Source organism: Aptenodytes patagonicus, chromosome 8 (assembly GCF_965638725.1).
Source record: "Aptenodytes patagonicus chromosome 8, bAptPat1.pri.cur, whole genome shotgun sequence".
NCBI lineage: Eukaryota > Metazoa > Chordata > Aves > Sphenisciformes > Spheniscidae > Aptenodytes > Aptenodytes patagonicus.
Genome location: NC_134956.1, coordinates 18,693,070 through 18,718,094, shown reverse-complemented (window position 1 = coordinate 18,718,094; position 25,025 = coordinate 18,693,070). Strand labels below are relative to the sequence as shown.

General features: G+C 41.0%; 1 protein-coding gene across 4 annotated transcripts in view; it reads right to left on the bottom strand.

Annotated features, from left to right (window-relative positions):
• Positions 1–23,946, bottom strand: part of TAFA1 (TAFA chemokine like family member 1) — a 241,649-nt gene extending 217,703 nt beyond the window's left edge. For all 4 annotated transcript variants that reach the window (XR_012996038.1, XR_012996039.1, XM_076346619.1 and 1 more), the window contains exons 1-2: positions 23,108–23,946; positions 20,824–20,944 (exon numbers count right to left, since the gene is read on the bottom strand). Coding sequence is in view for 2 of the 4 variants with exons in the window: in XM_076346619.1 (XP_076202734.1) it covers positions 20,824–20,941 (118 nt within the window). In the remaining 2 variants the exon portion in view is untranslated. The remainder of the gene's footprint in view (positions 1–20,823; positions 20,945–23,107) is intronic.
• Positions 23,947–25,025: the final 1,079 nt, after the last annotated feature.

Genomic DNA, 25,025 nt, shown 5'->3' with positions numbered 1-25,025 from the left:
TTATATTTTCATACTGAAGGTAAAGGCTCTGAGCCCTACAACTTAAACAAACAGAAGAAACTCCAAGAAACACTAAAAATTCTATACTGAAGATATACAGAAAAAAAATTATACAAAGGATGGTCAAACCCACTCACATTGGTGTCAAAATCTCAAGAAATTAAAAGGCGACAATATTTCACCTCAGAAATTTCAAGTAAACTGAAATATCTGAGTAACTGGCTTTTTTATTTGAATTTTCCGTAAGTGTTTTCAGGTACACATTTTTTCCTCAAACGGAAATCTAACAAGTACAAACATAGTCACAAGTAAGTCTGAACTGATTTTAAAGATGTAGTTTCATTAGCAGATGATTTACTACAGCAGAACGTGTGTTAGATCCAGCAATAAAAGCAAATTAATTGAACCAAAAATACTTTAGGAAGAAGCAGTCTGAGTTATCAGGTGTTAGTAATCAAAAAAGATTAATACAGTGATTCATGACCTCTACCCATAAATAACCATCAAGAAAACTCTCCTCTCTTCAGAAAACGAACAATACATGGGACTCTCGGAAATTGTAATTAGTATTAATTTAGCTGATTGTACACTTAGATAAGATGTACATAAAATGGCTTCAGACTTTAGGGGAAACAGACAGCTACATACACCAATTACCAAATTTTTAAAAGACCTGGAAAGAAGTAATTAATTAGAGGAACCCAGGCAATAAAGGGATTCCAGTAAAGAAGCTGGTGGCTCCGCAGACAGGAGCCAAGCAATCATTTGAAAGAGGCTGTGGGACGGCAGGAGGGGAGCAGAGCCTCTCCTCTGCAACGCTCTGCTTGCCAGCTCCACGAGCAGCCGGGATCAGCTCAGCTTAACTGAATTGAGCACAGTGACTATAGCCAATTGGGACTTCTTTTCGAGGAAATCTTTTTGTAATCCGATAGCACATATTCCGTACAGCTGAAACTTTTTCAGGAGGAGAGCCACTTGGCAGTAATTTTGATGGAGAAGAGTTGCTCAGGAACAAGGCAGTTTTTGGTCAAAGGCACAGACAGACCAGAGCAGCTTTGTCAGGGCACTTTCCTGGACCACGAGTAGCAAAATGAGAACTCTCAACCCCTGTAATTCAGGCCAGGACATAACCGTGCATTTCCCATGCTCAACTTCATTGCACCACCACCACCCAGTCTAGAGGCCCTTCAACAATAGATGGATCTTTATTTTGTTCCATTCTCCACCAAAACCTCTGAAAGACTTGTTTCATCTTGCTTTGAAGTAGATATTTTTAATGAACTGTTTACCAGCCAAGTCTAATTGTGAAGTGTAACTACCACAACTTGAAACATCCCTCAGAACTGCTATATAGATGGGAAATGACTGCAAGCCAAAAGTTGCAAGGGTGAGCAAATGAAAAAGTTCTTTTTAAAAGGGCTCCTGATGTCAGTGAATCCGTAATTCCTCCTTCTTTATAATGCGTGTCCTTGTTCATGATGAAATTGCTTAGCATTTACCAGTCAAAACCAGTTTTGCTTTCTATTCAAATGGCCAAAGACCTGTCTGGGCTGCAATTACGAACCGGTGTCGTAATGACACGAAAATGTAATGTTACAGTTGTAACAAAAGCAAATCTAAGGGATTGCAGGGTTTTAATATTTCAGTAAGGTTAAAGCAGGAGTGTTAAATTATTTAACTTCTGGAATAAGATATAAGCACTAGAGCAATATTGCATCCATACTCATGTATCTTTTCATGTGTAGAGGTGATATCTATGTGATAAATTGCAGGAGTATGAGGTAAATTAATTTACTATGCACTTTGATCACACTACCCTCTCCTGGCCTACTAATCCATTTCCCAGCAGACTTGCTCTGACATCCCAAATCACGGAACACTTTCATTGCTGCCATTAAGAACCATGTTTCATAGTCTACCTCTTTTTCTCCTCATAGGCGTGGAAGTTTCCCTCCTTGAAAAAATAATAAATACAAATTAAGTTACAGAAAGACATACTGATGAAACCTTTATATCCTCCACTCCTCCATATTATATAACTATATAAGAGACTTAAAAAGAGAAAACACCTTCAAATACTGACAGCTGGGTGAGATGCTGGGATGTCTGCACGTTTCTGGTGGCAGGGGAAAAATGGATAAAGAACAGATGTATAGCTCTCCAACTGTGATGATTTAATATTGCCAATAAAGAAATAATACATATCTAGATATAATTCCTGGAAAAGCACTAACAGTTAAACCTAATCCACAAATGTGCTCACAATTTGACATTTTAAGGCTATAGACTATTATGCGATAAAAATGCTAATTAATATATCTATCACTGCCAGAAGAAGTGTGATGAAACCAAAATGTTTGGGAAGCTTATTGTAAAGAAGACCTGTTACTACCCCAAATCCCCGCTCACTGCTAACTACCAGATCTTTATACCCATCCCAAGAGGCAGCTGCCGCACAGGGCAGCCACAGGAGCTGCCAGAGCAGTGAGGCACCGGTCCCTCCCCTCCCCAGGGAGGTCATAAGCATCCCCTTGCTGCTGGGCTCCGAGCATAAGACACAGGTGCTGCCAGGCTGGAGGCTCCTGAAGGGGAGGATAGTTACCCCCCTCTGCCCGCCAGGCTGGCAAACGGCTGTAAATCCAAATTATGATCTATCACCAAGCTGAACAAACTATAAACTCTCGGGTGTTATTTACCAGAAGATCACCAAGTGGATTGATTTTATGGATTTGAAGCTTCTGAATCTTACCACACATACAGAAGCGTATAGCGCCTGAAACCCCCGTGAAAGAAATCCGTATGAATGTGGGGAATATAAAGCAGGAAATGAGTTGGCTTACAGTAAAGGTATGGATGTGTACACATACAAGCGCTACCTTCCACCAATTTACCATGGCTTAGCTTACAGCATGAATTGCACTTACCCAAGTATTAAATATTGACAGAAACAGTCATGGCCAACTTAATGACACTTTGGGCATTTTCTGCATTTGAGTCGATATATATACACTTTAGAATTTGTTACAGGAATCATAATTCAAAATGTAATAACAAAAATGTTTCTAGAGAAGAAAGACAGGATAATTGATATTGTTCCCAGGTTTCATACATTTATCCTTTATGATTTTAAGTACTTCATTTAGAAAACACAATCCTTGTAAGCACTGAGGTTTGCCTAACTGTGGCCACCAGAGCATAGAAGGTAAAAGTAAAAAAAAAAAAAATTAGAAGGGGGTATCTTCTTTTTTTGGGGGGTGGGGGTAGGCAGATAACAAAACAAATAATGAAAAAGCAGGGAATTTGATAAGTATTTCCAGTCCACGGAGTGATATTTCTCAAGGTTTTCACTGACAGGAGGACAAAAAGCAAATCACGAGTGCATATAAACTGAAGAGAACGACAGAAGCCCTGTGCCTGCGATGGCACCTTTTCTTCCCCCAGGTCAGCTGGGGCTTTGCCTTGCGGTGGCAGGAGACCCGTACAACGTGTCGCTCCACCAGGACCGCAGCTCGCCAGCACCGCTTCAAGCCTGACAGTGCTGTGCCCTGAGGACAGGCAAAGCTAGACTGGCCTGGGGGCCGCATGGACAAGAAACACGGAAAATTAGCGTGTGCTGAGCTGCCTGCATTGCAGCAACATTGCTGCTGCTGCCCTGGCCAGGGCGGCTATTGACACTTCTGGCTTCTGCAGCTGCAAACAGATGTCTTTACTGCTGTTAGGGAAGCTCCAGAAATTCTCTGTGGGAGGGGGGGGAAAAAAAAGGTCTGAAGAACGCAGCAACATTCATTTCCCTTGGGCAATGCGACGTAGGGATTTTCTGCTGCCCCTTACAATGCTATTCCCGCTGCTACTTTGGCCTGTGACAAGCCATGGTCCTGGGGGAAGCATCTCGTTCCAGACTGGCACTTGCACAATGAAGAAAGATGCTCTCAGCAATAGCAAAACTCAAAACATTTCAGTCTTCATCAAGACCCAGCAGAAATACAGCCAAACCCCAAACCCTTGTGACTATTTGAATAACTGACTGCAAGACCTGGTCAGCTGATGGGAGACATTTAGTTATCCATGAGAGTGACTAAGACCTTGCTGCTTTGAACATCCCCACGATGGACTATTTTGAGAACACAAGAAATAAGGGAAGAGCAAAAGACAATGTTCTGTGAAGAAAGTGAGTACAGAATCCAGCTCTGTACAATAAAAATGGCTCTCAGCACTACAAGATGAGGTGACATATAGGGGCTTGTATGTGAATATGCCTGCACCACTGAGAACAAAAAGGTTAGACGTGTCTGGCCATATGCATATCCACACATTCTCATTTTGGGAGATGATACATTGCCACCTTCTTCCATCCTCCTCAATGAAAGGAAATATATAAAATAATAGCAGCCATAAATAAGGAGGCTTTGCAGCAGAACAAAATTAAGCCTCCTTTTCTTACAGCATCTTTCCAAAACTTCCCAGTACAGAAGAGGGAGACGCTTCAGACAAAAGAGGGTGTCCAAAACTGGGTGAATTATTTACCGAGAAATAGTTATATTACAGATGTCAAAGTATTCAGAGCACCAGAGCAAGATGGAAAATCTTCATCCTTTTCCAGCTACAAGAGGTAGATTTTTGTTCTTTTGACATTTAAATGACATGGTAAAAGCGATGAGAAGAGAGATAGGCAGACAGCAATATAATCCAGCATAAATACTCATGGGTTTATGTTAAAAATAAATAAAAAAATTAGCACCTTTGCCTCATGGCTTAGTGTCCTAGAAATGTTAAGCAGCTTTTTTACGGGATGGCACCATTATCCTCTGCAGATACAACTCACGGGAGGTTTCTCAAAACTACATCACAAATAAAGTACTTGTTCAGGCACAGTATCCGGTAGCTGCCTCCATAATTTATGGTACCATCCGACGTAAATCATTGGGAAAAAAATGACAGATCTCAGGGGCTGTTTGTTGTTTAATCTCAGCTTGTCATGATTCAAAAAAGAATGATGTGAAAATACAAGGAAAGTCATCCATAATGGTAAAAAAAGATTCTTAGACATTCTTAGTTGTTTTCTAAGAAACATAAATAATCAGCTCTTTGTCAGCTGTGAAATGAATCTACATTTTCTATTCCACGTGAAGGGCCATCAAAACCATTCCTAAGTGGTTTACATCCCATTCTATTTCTGCTGGCAGAAAGTTGGGGCTTTGCAAGATTTGACAGCTACAGATCATCCACTGAGCTGGCTAACAACACGGAAAAACATCACGCAGAACTAGGCTGGTACTTTTACAAAAATCACAAGAAATGGAAAGAGGTTTGTGCTTTGTGCTGCTGAAGCACGATCCTTGGTCTTTATGCTGTGCTGCTGCCAGGCCATGCCGTCAGCTCCCTCTGTGCTGAACGAGCGGCTCACTGGTTGAATCAGACTTTCTCCCCAGGAAACAGAAAATTCAGACAAACTCGACAGCCCGGTGAAAGACCGAGATTCAAATCCTTCATCTGAATCGGCTTCCAGGGAAATGCCCAAACCACCACACCACTGATCATATTGTTGATAAGATCTCAACCTCTTTCGTTCCGTTTTACCAAAACTTGGATCCTGCTAAAACTGGTGTGTTTCTACCAGAAGATTTTTTTTTTTTGACAAGTCTATGTATTTCGCTAAAGTTCTCCTCTGACACATAATTCCTAACTCATTTACTGTAAGTACTCAAAATCCAATACAGACACTTACGAATCCCACCACAATGCCCCCCCACCCTCCCCAGAACTTGTCACGAAAAAGGCACAAGTAGATACAGTTTAAATAACTGCTGGATTCAGTGATTAATATTAGAGAGCACAGAGAGAGCTTCACTGCTGATAGACCATCACATTTTCTCCGGAAGAGGAGAACAGCAGTGCTTTGCAAAGCAGAGCTGAGTTTACATTAAAATGACAAAAGCACTTAGATAAAGAAAACACATTTCCAATACTAAGCCTCAGGTAAAAAAAAAAACTAGAAGCATCTCTCAAAATAAAGTGATATTCCAGTCTGTGTTTCTTCAAGGACAGCAAAATAACTGCTACAGATGTATATTACAGGAGAAGGAGTGTTGGTCTCTGACATGGATAACTGTCAGCTTGATGAATGAAATTGGCTCATTAAATTAGTAAAGGTCTTGAGATGACCGAGAAGTCAGCAAAGCACTTCAACAGCACCGCAGACAAACATCAGTTTGTCAAAGCTTTGCTTTCCCTCCCTGTGGGCTCCTGCTTCTTTCTGAACGGATCAACAGAGGCCACGAGTAGTGCTCTGCTGTGGCTGGGGTGCAGCCTCGGCCTCCTCCAAAATGCAAGCAGAGAGAGAGAAGCCACAGTTCAAGCCTTACGTTCAGATACAGCAGCAGAACGGCAGGAGATCTATGCCTACGGCACCACACAGAGTTAGCGGGCAGCGGTTCAGCTTTCTTCTATTTGAAAGCAAAGCAAAACCACCCAAAGTATGCCCTTCCCAGAGGTTAAACTTTGCAACAAGGTATTTTTAAAATACCCGTCCTTTGTTTGTTAAAGCCTCCTTTTCAAATGCATTTAATTCTCAATGACTAGCGTCTGCCACCACCACCCGAGAGCCCCCACCAGCTCGGAGCAGAGCTGTGCGCTCAGTTTTAGTGGCAGTGAGTTTAGCACTGCTTCTTCCATCTCTTCACTTTTTGGCAGGGGTAGAGCCTGTCTCAAAGCCCATTCAACCTTGAATAAAACACTACATTAGCCATGGAGACTGCGAGCAATGGACTGGCTTTTTTGCCCTCTTGCAAGTGAGAAAAATCGTGATGTCCCATCTCTGCTGTCCTGATTACCTAATTATTTATTCAAAATGGAAAACTCAAGAGGTATTGGAAGTTACTCTCCCTACCAGCAATATCTTAACACCACAGCCCTACTTTTGGGAGAAAGATGAAGGGTTAACCCCTACAGCAGAACATAGCTTCTGATTAGAGATACTCTGATTTAAATCTATTTAAGGAAAGAAGCAGTACCTTCTTTAGACTTTTTTTTTATTAATTTAATCTGGCCTTTTCCTTGCTTTTCTTTCAGTGTTTAGAAATACAACGCATTGTTTCAGGTTTTGTTTTCTTTTTTCTTTTCCAGTTAGTAAGAAAAACAGTCAAATTGTTCTGAACTAATTTCAAAGTGTTAATACTGCACCGAACCAACACTTGATATCTTGCTTTAGCTGTCAAAAAAAAAATCCATTATTTACATATTATTTACACAACAAAAGAAACAATGCTTTGCAAAATGCAGACTGTTACCTTGTATTCCTTCAGCCTACAAAAATAAACAAACAGTTGTCACAATAGAAAAGAAAATTTGCTACAATTCCTCAAGAACATAAAAGCTTATAACCACAAGAGGTTAAAATGAGCAATTTTTACATTAATTCAGCAATACAGATGGAATCAAGTCCTAGTTTCATTCTCAAGGCCTAACAAGAGCCTCCAGGTACCCTCTGCAAGCCAGGCAGTGGACATCAGCTGAAGCTCAGTCGCCTTTTCATTGCGTGAGGGGAAAAGGATCCTGTGGAAGAGGATCCCTTGCCAGGACTCCCCAGTCCAACCAGGTGGCCCCAATATGAACTGTGGCACAGGATTCCTGCTGCGCCTCTATGACAGCATGAAGTCCTGCCAGGAAACATAACAATACTGGTAAATAGCTATATAACCTCTGAGCTTCTGTGTTGCCAAAACAAAGGCAAATAACAGAGAAGCCCTTTCCCCAGCTTAGAGGTTTTCTAGGTTCTGGTGAGCGAGAAGCAAAACTTCTGCAGTTGGCTCGAAACTCAACAGCAGCAGCCAAAAAAAGGCCATTAGTGGGGAAGGACATGCAGGACCCTAACAGCATCCTAGCCCTACCAAGTCCCCCCCCGCCTTTGGCTGGACCAAACAAGACATCGTTCACAGATGATTTTCCATCTAGGAGCCCCCAGAGCACAGTCCTCTTTTGGGACTGATCTTTTAGGTCTTTCCCCAGACCAATCTGTGTCTTCAGAAGCAATCAAGAGATTAAGTTTTTTCCAATTGTAGAAGATGAAAGTCTGAATTATTTTTCCCTATTAAAAAAAATTGACATGATTTATCTTGCCACAAGTTTTTATGCTGCTGTAGCTGGCCTGCAAGTGTACTGAGATAACAGCGTGCAGTTAACAAGATTTGCAAGTCAGACACGTTACGAAAAATATGCTCTTTGAGTTATGCAGAATCAGTGTTACGCTGCCTGTGAAAGACTGGAAGCATCGCACAAAACTCTGGTGGGAAGTGTAGCCTTCAAGTAAGAAACACGCTTAAAGCAGAAGCCTTTTTGTCCAAAGACAAGCCTAACCTTCTCATTTCTTCAAGGAAGAAATTAAGTGGGAAGTTCCACATTTGAAGCAAACGCCGCACTGCCTTCCTGCATGCGCTGAGCCTGTGGTTCAGCTGAGAGCATGGACACAGGGGAAAAATTCACTACAATGGTACAACTTGTTTGTCAATTGAGTAACAGTAAGTGAACGTGAAGGCTCTTTACCCCTCACAGCTGGGGCAGTCTGATAGATTATAGCTTAACCACCATGAAAGTTTAAGCCAGCGTGAAGTTGGCTTACAGTAAAGCACTTGATTTCATGAAAAGAGGGAGCTAAGAGCCTCCACGATCCATCACCTGGCTCACAGCAACACTTGTACTTGCACGCCAAGCCATGCCAAGGACAGAGCACTAGGGATGGGATGCCTGCTCTGGGTACCAGCTGGGAGGACAGTGTCTGGCAGCCACCAGCCTCACTTACAGAGGCTACGTGAGGAACAGAATAACAAAACCTCACTTATTTGCATCTCAGCTGCTCTAAATATGCTCATGATGGAGATCTCTCGGTTTCCTCAGCTGATCTATTCCACCGCTGGATGCTGTGTACACACTACACAGGGGGATCGACTGTCCCTTGGTTGGGCATAAAGGGAAAGAAAAGAACCAAACAGAAAGGCAGGTGTTGGTTGGGTGTCCTGTAAAACTATGCTCTCTTTATAGCAAATATTGATGTTCTGAGATCTGTATGTGCTATCAGAATATGAAATAATCCCTCCTGACAAAGGCATATTTGAATTTTTTTCATATCTTTGCTTGGTTCCTATGTGAAATCTAGACATTAAAACACTTCTTTAAAAGCAGACAGGACACAGCTTACAGTAGGACCTCTGAAATTTTAGGTACTAATTCATAAAATGCACATGTATTATACAGGGGAAATTATTTTGCTATAGTTACATTTAAAAGCAGGTTTGCATTTTAAACTCTGTACGAATTTCCCTTAACAGACTTTGATTCATAGATTCTGTCAGGACTAAGGGATAATCTCTTCTCACCTGTTAAAGAGCACAGCCCCTCAGATGTAGGGAGCAGCATACTAGAGATATAATCCTCATCAGAAGGACTTCAGTATAAATGTGATACTGCTTTGTAGTTTGTTTCCATCTCTAGACACTATAGATTACACCTTTTCCTTTGATAGACTAGAAAATAAACAAACAAACAAAAAAAAGAACATAAGCGAATAATTCAATTTACATGAGAACAGGGTTTAGGGGGGACTTGCGCAGCCTGAACCTCAGAGGAGTATGACTGGTGCAAAAGAACCGCTTGATACAACACTGCACGTAGAAGGCACATCATCATAAAACACTGTGCAGCAACAGGCAGCTCAAAGCCAATTCAAATACAATCTAAAAAGTCAAGGAACTGTTTTACTAGGGGAAACCATCAAATGATTCACACTGAAAGCAGAAATCCCTTTCCCTTTAATTTGCACCTATTTTTATCACCAGCACTTATTCATTTTTCAGAACTGGTCCTGCTCAGTCACGAGTTTGCTTTCCAGAGCCTGCACCACCCGGTCTGACCAACACGCTTATGTCTGTGGTAACACTCAACAAGGTGTCTTGACTACGCTACAGCATCAAAACTGGGAGAAACTTCGGGGGTATAAAGGATGAAGGTCTGGTTCCAGTACAAATACACAAAATCAAAGCATAAGGGCAGAGGGGGGAAAGAAAAAAAACTAGAAACCACTATGGTAGCATATTGCCTTGCATACAGCCTGCTGCAGAGACAGGCACAAAGTGCCTGTGAAGTTTTTCCCATTGGAAAATTCTGATCAACAGAAATAATTTTTCCTATGGGTGAAAAACGTTACAATTTATATTTTCTCCAGTTTTTGTTAGAAAACACTTAAAATATGGCGTCAATATCAGAAAGTGGGAAATGTATTTTAGCATTTCAAATCTTTTGATCAAATAATTCCATTTTGATTATTTGTAAATAGCAATGTTTGAAGCTATTTATTTCATTAAAATGTGGGTGGTGTTCTAATTGGGATGAAATCAAGTCGCACTTTGTTGCTCAAACACCATATCAAGGTGCGTTGAGTTTAAAAGGAGGAGGTTCAGAGAGCCTTTTCTAAAAGTGAGAGCCATAAGAGCTTACATAAAGAAAGATTTAGAAGAAAATAAAGGAAACTGATTTAAAGGAAGGGAGACATTTAGAAATAGAAGAAGCTGGGGGGGGGGGGCAGCGGGCAGGGGGGAAGACTGAAATGGAGTGAAAACCTAGAGAAGACAGCAGGTAATCTGGCTACATTGTGGTCCTTTCACTAAACTACAGACTTTGTGTCTGGCGCTCTCCTAAGGGTGACAATGTGCAAACGTGCACAGGATGCTCGTTGTCCGCAGCCTGCTCCCAGTCAGGGCATCTCAAAATTCCCTTCCCACAACTGTCTCAGCTCTTCCTCACACCATTCTTCGAGTGGGGAACTCAGCAGAGCCCACATGTATCTTTTAGGACTCAAGAGAGTCCAACTAGGCTCATAAAGAAACTGGAGTAACAATCACAAGCATGAGATAAATATCTAATAACTGCTGTCAACTCATTCAAGTCAGTGTGTTATCAACAGTAGGAGATCAGCATTAAACAATTACCAATTCTGTCCTCGGGGGAAAAGAGAAATGCAAAACATTTCCAACCAAGACACTGAGGAAGATATATTCCACCTCGACATGATTCACTTAAGCCTCCTGCCTGGCAGCCTTTCTGACTCCCAGTGCGCTGTGACAAACGAGGGTATGCACGCTGGAATACCAAAGGTCTTCTCCAGTTTTGCCTACCTGTGAGTCCCATCCCATCCCTCTCCTCTGCTGTGGGTGCAGATGGGTTTTAATAGGCAGAGGGAAGGTCCTGCCATTGAGTAGCTCTGGGAAAGCCAGGAGCCCCCATGGACACTTCTCCACTTAGCAGTGTCATTGTGCATTACCCTGATGTCTTAAGATTTCAGTAAGAGTGTCGCCTTGCTCTTAGGCATTGAATAATCTCACTTAGGGACTGCTGTGACTGGTGTTTTGGCCTCGTTAATTTTCTCTTCCAAAGTTAGCATTCAGACACTTGCTGGCTTTTGTCTATTGTTGTCACCAAGGCATTTGCATGCACTAATCCATGACAAATGGTTTCATTTGATGCACATCTGATTTCCTTGCCTGCCAACTAGAAAGAGATAATAGAAATACCAAGAGAAAGTAAATTAGAACTAAAAAAGTCATCTATTTGTTGGAGAAACTCAAAACAAGGTTAAGATAAACACCACCCAGGCGGCTGACTTATGGAGAAAGTGCTGAGGTTTCAGCCATGGAAAGACAGTTTCTAATTACCTGGGGAAAAAAGAAAGCTGCATTTTAAAGCCTGACAAAAATACAGTATTACTACAGAAATAATTATACTACAGATGTGGGAGCTGGCTTAGACACAATCATTCTCTATCAGATCCTGCCCTGGCACACTGAAACCAATTACAAACTCAAAAACCTTTGTTATCTTCAACTCATCTCTTGAGTTTTTTTTTTTTAACACACAATAGTGACTTCTGCCTGACTGACCACCCAAATTTGAAAGCATCCCATGCAACTAACCAAGAAGGGGAACTTCATGAGTTAATGATATTCACAGCAAACAGTGTTAGTGTAGCCCTGAGAGCTTATGGATTTAAGCAAGATTTTTAGATAAGGAAAGTATCTTTTGTTAAAACAGCAGAGAAGATTGATTTTGGGGAAAAAGGCAACTTCCAGAAACAGTAGACCTCCTTTAAATTCAGTGCTGCTGCAAATCAAAACAAGAGCTGGTACCAGCCAGCAGGACACACAAGACCTTCCTTGTGTTTCCATTGGTATTGGATTTGAAGTCTGTGAGGTCTTGATTTCTTTTGGGAAAGAGGCAGCTGCTGGCATATCGGAATATATGCTTCCAGGCAGGATTTATTCATTGATCAGGATGATGACTTGTTTTAGGTAGCTGCTGGGATAACAGAAACCTTATGCAGGTAATTTCCCCCCCCCCCCAATGAGGAATACCAAGACAGAAACAAGGAACGCACAAAGATATCAAACTACTTTTTTTTTTTTTTTCAAATTACAGTTTCAACTTAGGAAACTGATTCCTCAAAAAAACCCATTAAGTCCTCAGAATTCTCCACTCAGTTCTGATTTTACATTAAAACATGAAATAGGCTGGTCTTCAAAAGCTTCTGAACTGTAAAATTAGCTGATTTTGAAACGCATGATAGAAAACATAGAAATTATTATATCACAGAAATACAATATAACTATATATTGTATTAATATTATTATTATAGAAAATATTTCTCTAGTCATATTTTAGTGTATTTTACCATGCCTTCCTTATCCAAAGCACCTTTAGCCAAATCTGAAATGAAGCTAAGTTTTTCTCCGAAATGCATTTTTCAAAATGCATTGTTCTGAACGCTACCTTACTGTTAGTTTCAGTGTTACTTGATCTCATTTCTGCTTGGTTTTAGGTTTTATTTAAATTCAAAATTATTCAGGATGTGAACATTTACTTCTTAATAGGTTTATATAGACAAATATAGACAATACAGATACTTTTCCACCCTTGAATCTGTTCAAAGTCAAAACTGTTATTGATGATTCCTGGGCAGCATGTAGGGAAAAAGGTGCTAAACAATAGGTTCCCTTCATTTATTCACGTTCTTTTAAAAAAAAAAAAACATATAAATCAATGAAACCGATTTTCCAAATAAACTACCCTTGCTTGCTCCCAACCACTTAATTAAACACAATTAACTCTAGTTTGTTTTGGCAACCAATTAATGTCATGATCAAATATAAATAGACTCTGCAAGAAAAGATTATAATTAATAAATCCTTAACAAAACAGTAAAATTACACTGAAGCTTTGCTTGCCAGAAATATTTAACGGCATTTTGAAGAGCATTAATGAGGACAATAAAAAGAAGTAATAAAGTTTTATCAGAGTGTGTGCAGTTAAGATCCTGAGGCTCTCGCCTGCACTCAGGCTGATCTATAGAGCCTGTTGGCTGCTGACATTATTTACAACATAGAAATTACAGTATCAAGTTCCCCACTTTCCAATAAACTGACATGTATGTTCATAGGAGATTTCCGATCAAGTCCTCCATCAATGTAACTTCCACTTGCACATAAGTTAACTACAGAAGTGATTTTTTTTCTCATTGTTTTTAGTAGATTCACAATGAAGGCTCTTGATTCAGATTTGTCATCTACAGAAAAGAAAATTAATCCAATAGAGCTTTGGATCATGCCTGAGGACGGATTAAATGCATATTTTGATCTGAGCCAGAAGCTCTCCTAATAACCAAGAGACAGGGATCACCATTTAAGCTGCTTTTTGATTGCCTATTCATTTAATGAGGGGTAAGGTGCATGATATACAAGTGAAACTTCACAGCTCAGAAGAAATAATTATGCACGACTTTAAAAAGTGTCCAGCACATGTGACGGTGGGACCTGCTAGTGTAGATCAGACTACTCACAGAATACTTGTAGCTCAGAGACAAGGCACCACAATGAGAGCACCCTGGTGGAAGGGAATTCAGCCATCTCGGCTAACAGATTTTCCACGTGTTCCACTTCACTTGGTGATTCTCAGGGAATCTCTTTCGCATCATCCAAAAAAAACTAGGAAGGTCCTCCATTCCTGCCACCAATTCAGTTCCCAAGCAAAGCTATTCTCTCAAAGAGAAGTAAGGATTATAGTGGAGTACTACAACATAATTATTGTTTATCATATGATAGCAACAGTGATCCTGCACCTGCTGTCACTGAAGTGACTGTTCAAGAAGGGCAGGACTGGTTTCTTCACCCACTGCGAAGGAAAAGGGGAAAACTGTTGTTCCGAAAGGAATACAGTAGGCAAGAGAGATGTCAGATAACAGTCTTCTAAATTGAGCGTAGAAATATGAGTCACAGATACATACATGGGGCTTTGTAACTTCATTCAGCTTAATTTACACCCCCAATTCCCCATTGGGCATCATTGACTGAGTCTCATAAATCGAGAGTCCAACTGTGCTGCAGTCCTCGTGGTCCCTGCCTAGAGCACAATGAAAAGAAATCTCCAGCACCGCTCCCATGCAAAAAAAATAAGGTTAGCTAGAGAGAACTGTTCTGTACAGAGCATCTGGAAATAGCAAAAATGCTGAATCCCATCAGGAAAATAAATCTTGCTCACAGCAAAGGTTGATTTCACAGCAGAGTGGAAAAGAAAACATTCAAAAGGAAATACAGAGATTAAACGCGGGATAGGATAAAACAATATGAAACTTAATGGGAGAAAACATCTATCTTATGAGGAAATGCACTTGGATATTGCCTTTTAAAATATAAATGAGCCTTGGACTAAAGTAGGCTAATCATTAAAGGCAGGTTTCTGATGTTATCAGCAGAAATACTTCAGCACAGAGCAATGTAGTTTGCCTTTGGGGTTTATATTTGTAGGTGCCAAATTTTCCTTGGGACTTAACCACTACAGTATGAATTCTCACAGTCTTTAATACCACGACAGCGAGCTACAAATAGTGCAGTGCACTGAACGGTCCCTTCATGACTCACCAAGGCCCCAAGGCTGCACTTGGAGATGGAGGCTCAGCACCCGGGTGTGGGAAGGGAAGATGCCTGCCGGGGCCACCGCAGCAAGAGGCGCTTTGTGGTCCCTGTTTCCCCAGAGCAGCTTCTGCCACACAACGAAGGACTTGCTTTGCTCCTGCCTGTGTGGCTGCCTGCAGAGGGGCCTGGAGGAGAGCTGAAGTGGCATGGGCTGGGGATAGGAGCACAGCTGGGAGGAAGGAGAGCGCAGGGGAGACCAAACCAGAGCGCAGAGCAATGCCGGTACAAAGCACACATGCAAGAGGCATTTCCTTTCTCTCACTGTTAACACCTTGCCATTGCTCTTTGGCACAAGGTGTGTGGCAGGGGCGACTGCAGGGAACACAGCCACGCTTCCAGCAGCTCCTGCAGAGGTGTGCCGGGCACAGCGGTCTGCTCAGTGCCCCACCACGCACCTTGGCCGTACTGCTGTTCACAGTCCATTGAGCTGCAACACCTGCACCCCCAGGTTGCTTCATCTCCCTGGATCAGAAGTAACAAGGCATCACATTCAGCAGCATGACTGGTGACAGCTTTCCTCCACCTGCAATCGAGCTGTGAGCCTCGCGGCTATGCACCCTTCTCTGGTGAAGGTGGTGTCCTCTTGCCTTTGACCCTCCATTGACTGCTGGTTGCTCCTCGGCAATGCCTACCTACACTTTCCCCTTTACCTGAGAGACAAAAGCCCACTAAAGTAACAGCTTACAGACCCCAGGAAAAAAAAAAAACAACATAGCTAACTCCCCGGCTGGAAACACACCCTATATCCATGTTGTTTCTCTCTTGGAGATTCAATTTTTCAGGAAAAGTAAAAATAAAAATCACCGGGTGCAATACTTCTGATAAAGTCTGCTGCTGTAAACAAGTGCATCACACTAGCACACTAGGCAGTTGATCGCTGTCATGCTGCACTCGTCCTTAAGTCTTTATTTCATTACATCAGTTCTCTGCCTACACAAAATACATACAAATACATTTGTCCACATACACCCAAATATATTTTGTATGTGACCAGGAACAGAGTAAGTTCCTCCAACCTGGATTTCTTTACTTAGCAGCTGGTAGTTTCACATTTTCAAGAACAGACTGTGAAGGCCAGAGGTATATAACAGAAAGGTATCACAAGAGAGGCGATTTCCAGTGAGTGACTGGAATAGCTCATTGTGAGCAGGTTTTTCTGATCATGAACAAACCGGGATATGTATGATGCCTCCCGTGCATTTATTGGTGTAAATGAGATCTGAATCAGGCCTCGGAGCTTATAAATTTGTTCATTTTAACACAGCAAGAAACACCAGTTGTCAGCTTTCACGTCCATGACGTGATCTACTGGATATTGGCTAAGTTGTTGCATGGCAATTTGGATATTGTGTACGGAAGGCAACCGTCGGCATTCACACAGTATGATTAATGGAATACAATTCTTGCTAATCACAGAAACTGTAGACATTTATATATTAACTACCTAGTCCTACACTTGCTTCTATCAATACCAAGAGCAAAAATCCTGTTGAATTCATCTTCCAGATCTCAGTTGCTCTGCAAACTAGAGACACGCATTTTATTTACACTTTCCTGAGGAATTAGATTCAGACCAAGATTCTTCTCAGTCTGTTCTGAACTGAATAGCCACATAGATGGGGCATATGAAAATAGCAGACCTTTTGAAATGTGAAAATATGTGGTTTCCCCCAAGGCTATAAAAAACAGTGGGAAGGCCAAGATCAGAACTAAGAAATTTTCTGCTCACAGCCACAGACTCAAGTCTCTGCAAAATGCTGTCTACTGAGACACATGCTCAGAGCATCCTTAGGTTGATATTGCTTGTTAGTTTGTGTTTGCTTTGAGACTGATCTTCCTCCTCGTAACATGAAGTATAGAGAATCACTTCTTGAGATGATTTTTAATGGGCACATCATTAACTACTGTCACAATAAAAGGCACTTCATGTTTAGTAGACATACGATTCCAGCCTTGATTCAGTCCATGATTTCTTCCTCTGAACAGGCCTATTTTTAATTAACATATTTGCAAATGCCAGCATTGCTACAGTAGGTACATGTTTCTGCTTGTGTCTGCCTCACATCTTTACACTGTATGCAAGACTAACCCAGCATCCTTAACGTGCACCTAATTATTTTGCATGAACTTACAGGTGAATCCAATGTACTTCCCTGTATTTTTAAGCAACACGTGGTCAGTGCTGTCTACTGCGACTCAGTACTAGCTGATGGTCCTCACCAGGAGCAAAACGTCCCTCATTTATGGAACAAAGCCAGAAAATTCACTAAGAATTGCATGACTGAGGGGGGACTGGTTATTTTTCATCTTTTAAACTTGAACCCTTTGCTTTGTTAGTATCTTGCTGTCTTGCCAAACGCCAGCATCTACTTCCTACCTCTGGGCGGGGCCAACCCTGTCAATCAGATGACCAACGGACTCTCACAGGCACTCAGCTAACTCTGCAAATCACAACCTGTCTGCTCTAATCCTCAGGCCAATTCAACAGCTCTACAACTGTGTGTATCTCGGAGCCTAAAACGGCCAATGTGGAATTCTTCTCATTACTGCTGCTTCTTATTAAATCACACAGAAGTTACATGCTTGAAAAAAATTGAGATTTGTTTCCACATAAAGTTATTTCCTGTGAATGCTTTCACACGTCCTCTGCCTAACATAATTTTCATGAAAATGAAATATAGTCATAACAAACCTGCAGAAAGCCATGCGTATTACCCAAGGGGAATTACACTGCAATGGTGTTCAGCTAGCTTACTCCAAAGGTCTCCTCCAGATCCCAGCAAAGAAAAGCCTGAAAACCTACCTTGCCCACCTCACCTATCAGAGTCAAAAGGAACAGCCACCAATACCTAACTGTACTTAACAGCAGCATTCAAACTTTTTATTGTGTTAATGAGGCAAGAAAGAATTCATGAACAGGTACAGATAATACAGCATCATCCATCTTATATTCAAGTAATATTTACTATGCCCTTACTATCTGTGCCTGCCTGCCAACATTTCACAGAAAATAAAGCTACAGTCAATTACAAATACTGTCACGTAAAGCAGTTTATCACATTTGTTTTCAGGTTCGTACCTTCTGCTAAGTCATCTAACTGAATGAAGAAGTACTGAATTATAAAACTGAAAAATTATACAACACTGAAAGGAAGCTTTAAACTTTTGTGATTGCATGGTGTGTAGAAATCTATTTCAACCCATTCAGACACTTGCTTAAGAAAGTTTCAGAAAAAAAAATGAACAAGCTTAGAAATCTGATGCTAAATTAACCTTTTCATATATTGCCCTTGATTTCCAGGGTTTCAAAACTGGATTAACCGCAGTAGTACAGAGGGGTATATTCACTGTGCTAATCCACTGAGTTCAGTTCAAGTTTATTATGCTAAATACACTCCATGAGGATTTTATCTTTTACCTGCACCTTCCTGTGCTCAGTGAGACTCTTCTATTCATCAAGTATGAGAAGCACAAAACAGGGTGGAACCTGCCTTTTTAATTATCTTGTACCAAAGTAGCCCCACGATAGAGCTGAACAGCTCAAATTCTCTTATTTTAGAGCATCTTATTATCTATGGAAGATCACAAACTGAAAGAAAAGGTATGCTGAGCTTGCTATTGATTACAGCTATATTTGTCATGATTCAATAAGTTGAAATTTCATATATGAAATATTAAATTACTGAAATTATGCACTGGCTCATCTGCATCATTTTTTTTATTCACTTTTATTTGGCTGAACATTTTAATCTTACTTACACAGTGACTAACTAAAAGTAAATGACGCATTCCCAATATTATAAATATGAAAAATAGGGTGTGCTCAGGGACTGCAGTTGAATACATTAAAATCACTCAGTTTGCTAGTTAACATATTTCCATCCCTTTTATACACAACCTTTCACATTCAGTTGGCAGACCGCAAATTCATGGCCTTATAAAACCCACTGTCTTGATTTTCTGTTGTGACAGCAGAAATTGTCCAAAATCTAACAGTTTCCCTAAAGGATGCTCACTAGCTGGTACTTCCCAGGTGCAGCACAATCTGAATCAGAGGTGAACATCATGTCAAATTCCACTCATCTGTCAATGTAGTGGATTATTTCTTGAGAGACTGAAATTGGCTGCCTGGGATCAGAACACCATCAATCTTATTCATGTAGGGTGCAGAGAAGCTGCCTGAGAAAGGCTCGCAGGAGGGAAAGCTTGGCTGTTTCTAAGTAGGTGATGAGGCAGCTGTAAAACCTTCACTCTATCTGTATCACATCTCTGAGTGAAAGATTTTGTCATTTTTCACATTTCCCCAACACTTGGTATGCATTCCGCGTCTTGCTGTTCTTGCTTCATCAAAAGGCGATTTTTCAAGCTTAGGCAAATGTTGCAGAGCTCTGAATCTGCCCAGCTCTCATTTTTTCTCATAATGTCACTTGTTTCAACTGATTTTACAAAACAAGATTACATTTTCCTTTTACCTTTCTGTTTAGCTGGGCTGGTTTTCCCCATTTCCTTCCCTGGGGGACAGACTCAGATAACCGGCAGCATTACTTACAATTGCATTGTAATAAATATTTTGTTCATTTCTCTGCAAGTCCCAAATAAGAACCTCACCACTCAAATTTCAAATACTCTCAAACTTCCAGTGCCAGCTAGTAAACATAACACCATTAGTTAACCTGATGCTGTAACACAGATACCGAGAGCTGGTCTATCAAAGATTTAGGTCTATTCCTTCATACTATGCGTATTTTATCACAAGAAAGCAAGACAGTGCCAATACCTGTGACTTTTGGACAAGGAAAGTACTTGGAAAAACTTTGAGTCATTAAAGTTGCTAAAGACCTGTGGTTCAATACCATCCATCTTTGAAGGTATGCCATTAGATTAAAAAAAAACATTAAAGTATTAGTTGCCACATTATTAAATGATTCATCACTGAGTTAACATTTTCCATCTTTCATTTCCAAAGCTCTTAAAACCTCTCCCACCTTTTTTTGGATCCAAATTTGTGAAGCAACAGATGATAATACTGTGCTAGAATATGCCAACTCCTCAATTTTTAAGCTGGCACATATTCTTCAAAGCGCAATTAACCGTTGAAAAAGTTACATGATCCATTTCTATTAATAAAAACACAGTAAAATACTAATGTGCAGTCTCTGTGGAGCACAACAGTCAAAGTGAGCTGCATTCTCCACCGCTAACCTGTGGGATTTATTCTGACTTTACAGGCTTTTAACTCCATCGAAAGACAGTCCCAAATTCTCCTCTGGGCTGCACTTCTGCAACCCCATCAATTTTCAGAGGTAAACTTGAGAACCTTAGAATAACTCTAAGGCAAACACCCGACCTCCAGTAAACACTAGTGACTATGAGTGAGATTTGGTGCCGGTATTTTAAGTAACAAACCTATGTCCAGTTTGGGTCAGATACTGCAGAGTTATCCAAAGTTGTGCTGTCACAATATCTTTCAGAGTTATACACCCACTTCAGAACTGCATGAAATGGGGAGAAGGGGAGATAGAAATACAGACAGAGAAAGAGACAGAGCAACTAAATGGTTATCCAAAATGGGATTCCTGTGTTGGGAAGTTGTTAGAAGACGACGTTAAAGGATGAATATTCCAACATCAGATTGGCAAAGCACGACACGTTAGACCAACCCAAAAAAGATGCTGTGCAATATGAAGGCAAGCAACTCATAAAAGTTAAATGACAAAATGGATTTTATGATTATTCAATCATTTATCAAGACAGACATAAGCACGGGCAGAAAGCCTGCAATCTTATGGCATCCCACAGCTGATCTCAGTCCTACCTGGTCTGTGCAGGTGATGCTGCTGGAAAGTGTGATGGAGGGACCCCTGACAGAGCAGCATTGCACAGGCACTTATCCACAAATACAGGACCCAGGACATTGCAGAGACCACTGCCATTCTCTAAATAAAATATTAGACAGACATTATTATCCATTGCCTTACAGCACACAGAATAGTCAGCTTCCATTACAACAGTATTTTTATTTTTATTTTTTTTTTAATACACGCCTTTTGCTAAATGTCTTTTGTCTCCGGGTTATTATTACCCCCTGCAGGATGCAATTGTCGTACAACAAAGGTCATGTCCAAAAAGGACAGTTGAGGTAACAAGATGTCAACACAGGAGCCTGGATAACTTTAATAATTCAATGGTAAAAATGAAACTGTAATGATCTGAGGACTAAAAATACCAAAACCAATGTAAATAGAAGGCTGGAAAATACTCCTATGCTGGTCCATAGCTGAATTTACAAGAGTTAAAAAAGAAAATCACACAGCCAGCCTAAAAAAAAAAAAAAAAAAAAAGAGCATGGTGTCCAGACAGCATCAAAACTACTTTAAACACATTACAGATAGGCATACAACATCATCAGATATCTGAGATGCATTTCAAAAATACTCTAGCCCCAAGACTGGAAGGCTAATACTGACCCAGAAGGTAACAGCTTATTGTTTTTGACTTTTGCGAGCATTAATTTTTAATCATGATGCTGTCTGCTAAACAAAGTAATTGTTTCTCAGAATTATGTTCTAATCCCCAGATGAAATCCGCTTCCTTTTGTCCAACCTGTGCACGTAAAGGGACTGGAGTATGGCCCGACTGAATTTCATACGTACTCTATAGAAGATTTGATCTTTTCACAAAGCAAATTGTGTCAAAATTTTAAAGAGATTCCTATTGTAAAGGGAAGAGCAATTTCTTTGTCTCCCGGTGCTGGCATACTTGGCCATCCAATATAGACAACTGTGATTTTTCATACTTGCATTCATTATTGTACTAATTTTACTGGCTAATTTTACTGTAGCACTGGCTAAATTTCCCTCTGACTTTTTAACTTCAACAGCTCTTTCTCAATGCCTGCAAGGATCGGGAGGTTTGCAAGGCTCAGCTACGCTACACATCGTCCAGCTCCCTTAACAACACCTTCTGCTGCATTTCATATTGCCAAATTAATCAAACTTCAGGCACTCTCCTTATTCAGCCAATGACATGATGCCGTTTTCTATCTAATAATCCAATCAGCTGAACATCATTTTCACAGAGCAGGAAAGACTTTGAAAGATTAAATCTCTCACATAGAAAAATCATTGCCTTAAACAAAAATTAAAAAATAAAAAGTCCGTATGTGATGTATCAGGGTGATTACTGCAGTAGGAAAATTAACAATATTAAAATAGTGAAATACAGTGGTAATAAAATATATGGATATAATTTTTTTTTTTTTGTCCCTGATTTTAAAGCAGCATACAGTCTTTGGGAAGATTTTTAAGTCTAATTGGCTGAAAAGAACGACATCAACTGACAAGTATAATTAATAGAAAATACCAAAACATTATTTTGATCAGCATGAGGCTCTTCCTTTCTCTGTACTGAGTGTTTGATGCACTGTTTAGCATACAATTAATTTCATTTCCGACTGTGTACTTTGCAGTATACAGTGTACTTTTTCTCCTCTCTTTTTAGACCCATTTATCTTGCAAAATAGATTCCATCCCCTCAGATCAGGGAGCTCCCAGTAGGCTTCCCGTGTCTTCAGGAATTAATGCCTTCTTGTCATATTTGGTGCTCCCATGTTTTTTATACAACAAGGCAAGAGGGAAAGGTGACTCTCACACAGGGATATTTCAGGTATTCAGGCTATTTAAACTGAACTTTAAAAATCCTAGCCAAACAGTGAAGCAACAGCAAAGCAAAGCCAAACTTCTACAGCCTGCTGAACGCTCCTGTGTCTTTCGTCGGGCATCATATTCTTAACCACATGGACAGCAGACTGACTTAACCCACTCAGGCTTTATTACTTGCTCTCTGCTCCCCCCCCCCCCTTTTTTTTTTTATAAAAACCTTTTTCAAACTACACTAATTCAAACTACCTTTGCTCAAAGCCCAGTATCTCTCAGAAACATTTCTTCATGCACTTGTTTGTCAGCAAACTGCTGTCACATATACACTTTTACACACAAATCATCAGTAGTAAGAAACACAGCAGTGAGTATTCCTCTACTTATTATCTGATGAGTTCCAGATCTGCTTTCTGAATCTTAAATCCTAAAGAAGCTCCTTACCTGAGTAATCCAACCAAGAGCAGAGCACTCTATTAGTGTTCATTGGAAAGATCTAACACTTTTTTAAATCCATCTGTATCACAATAAGGGATTTTTAATAGCTTCCCAATAATCTTCTTTATCAGGATTAGAAGAAAAAAAAAAATCTCTTTTGTTACAAATCCTGTTCCCAGAGTAAAGAAGACATCTGAGCTCTCAGACTCTGCCGTCAGAAAAGTGGCCAAGGTTTGAGGGGTGGAAACCTTCTCATTTTCACCTTTAAATCATCTCCTAGCATCACCTTCTGCTTGATGAGACCTTTGAAGTGATCTTGAGATAATTTGCAGCTTCCAGGATACTTAAGGATGAGGAGCAGTTTATGTTTAACGACAGAGCAGCCTCACTCCAGCGCAGGCAGTGCAGAGTAAGGCAGCTGTACGTACACCGCTATACGATGCCGTAAGTACCGTAGCCTATTTCAATACATCCCTGCTCGGGAAAGTATCACATGCCTTAAAGTGACACAGCCCTCGGCTGCAAGCCCCAGCCAGGCACTCCACTAGCAGCTGGGGCGTAGCAACTGGAGCTGCATTTAAATACCGGCACTCAGACTTTTGCACTGAGCAGAAGAGCAGCTGGTTTCGTCCGCGAGGAGCAGGTATGAACGGGCAGAGGAGGGTGGAAGAGTGCTGGTGGAAAGGCAGAGCCGATGGAGAGGCGAAGGGCTAAACACCCAATGAGCAATCTGGGAGACGCGTTAATTCTGCCGGCAGAGGCTTTATTCCCCAGGCGTTGTTCTTGCACTCATTCACAAGAGGCAAGTGAGACTTAAGGGAGTCTCTTCCATTTCACAGGAGAGCAGCACATGCTTGTGAACGGGAGGGGTGGTGCAGGGAAAGTGTAACAAAAAACATGGGAAAAATCAGGGGAGGGCAGGAGACTCCTACACACGCCCATGGGCTTTCCAACACCTTGCCACAACTCTGAGTGAAATCTTTCCTTCCAACTCCATTTCCGATGCATCTCGGCAGACAATGGGGAAAGAGCTCTGATTTATTCCTCCTAAATGCTAAAGCTCAGATACTCCAGATTATTTATTACAGTTATTTATTTATTGTCCACATCTTAAGTGGCCATTTACAGGAATGGAGTCATTTCCTCTCCCTTTTGTACCATATGTGATTATTTTTTAAAGAGCCATTGTATAGACTTAATATATACCATTCACTTAGCATTACGGCTCTCACGTCTGCCTACAAAAGAGAGAAGGCTTGGAGACAAAACAGAAACTTCCATTTTAAGAGCCCAGGGTGCATGCTATAACACAACGTGGGATTTTTTTCTTTCCCTTGATAACCTGCGGTAGAAGAGTGTACTACCTTCACTGCTTACCAGCTCCAGACACAAACCAATAGTAAATAATAACGGTAATAAGTACCCTTACTCTCAAGCATCTCCTTCTCAGCACCCAAGGACATATATCTCAGTGGAGACTCTCACTGAGAGGTGCAATGAGCTTACTTGACAGACCATACACTCCTTTGGAGCTGCTGTATTTTATCGGGTAATGCATATTAAGAGATTGGCCCTGCAGACTAACAGGAACATTACGCTGGTCTCTGCCACAGTGCTCAGAGCAGCTCTTTATTACAGCCTGGAAACAATAAAGCAATCGGGGGGGTGTGACAAAGTGACACAGGAGAACACTGGCGAGTGGACTCTCCCCACACCACGGGCCACCACTGCAGCATGGCTCCCATCAGGTCCCTGAGCAGTGCTGGGGAGGAGACGGTGGCTCAGGACAAGCCTTGTGGTGACCAGAGATGCTTTCAAGAGGTCAGCATTTTTTTCAGGGTGCTTTGCATGGAAACACATGGCACGAGTATGGTTGGGGATATAATGTTCCGTTTAATAAAGGTTTTCTTGTTCTCCCCAAGAA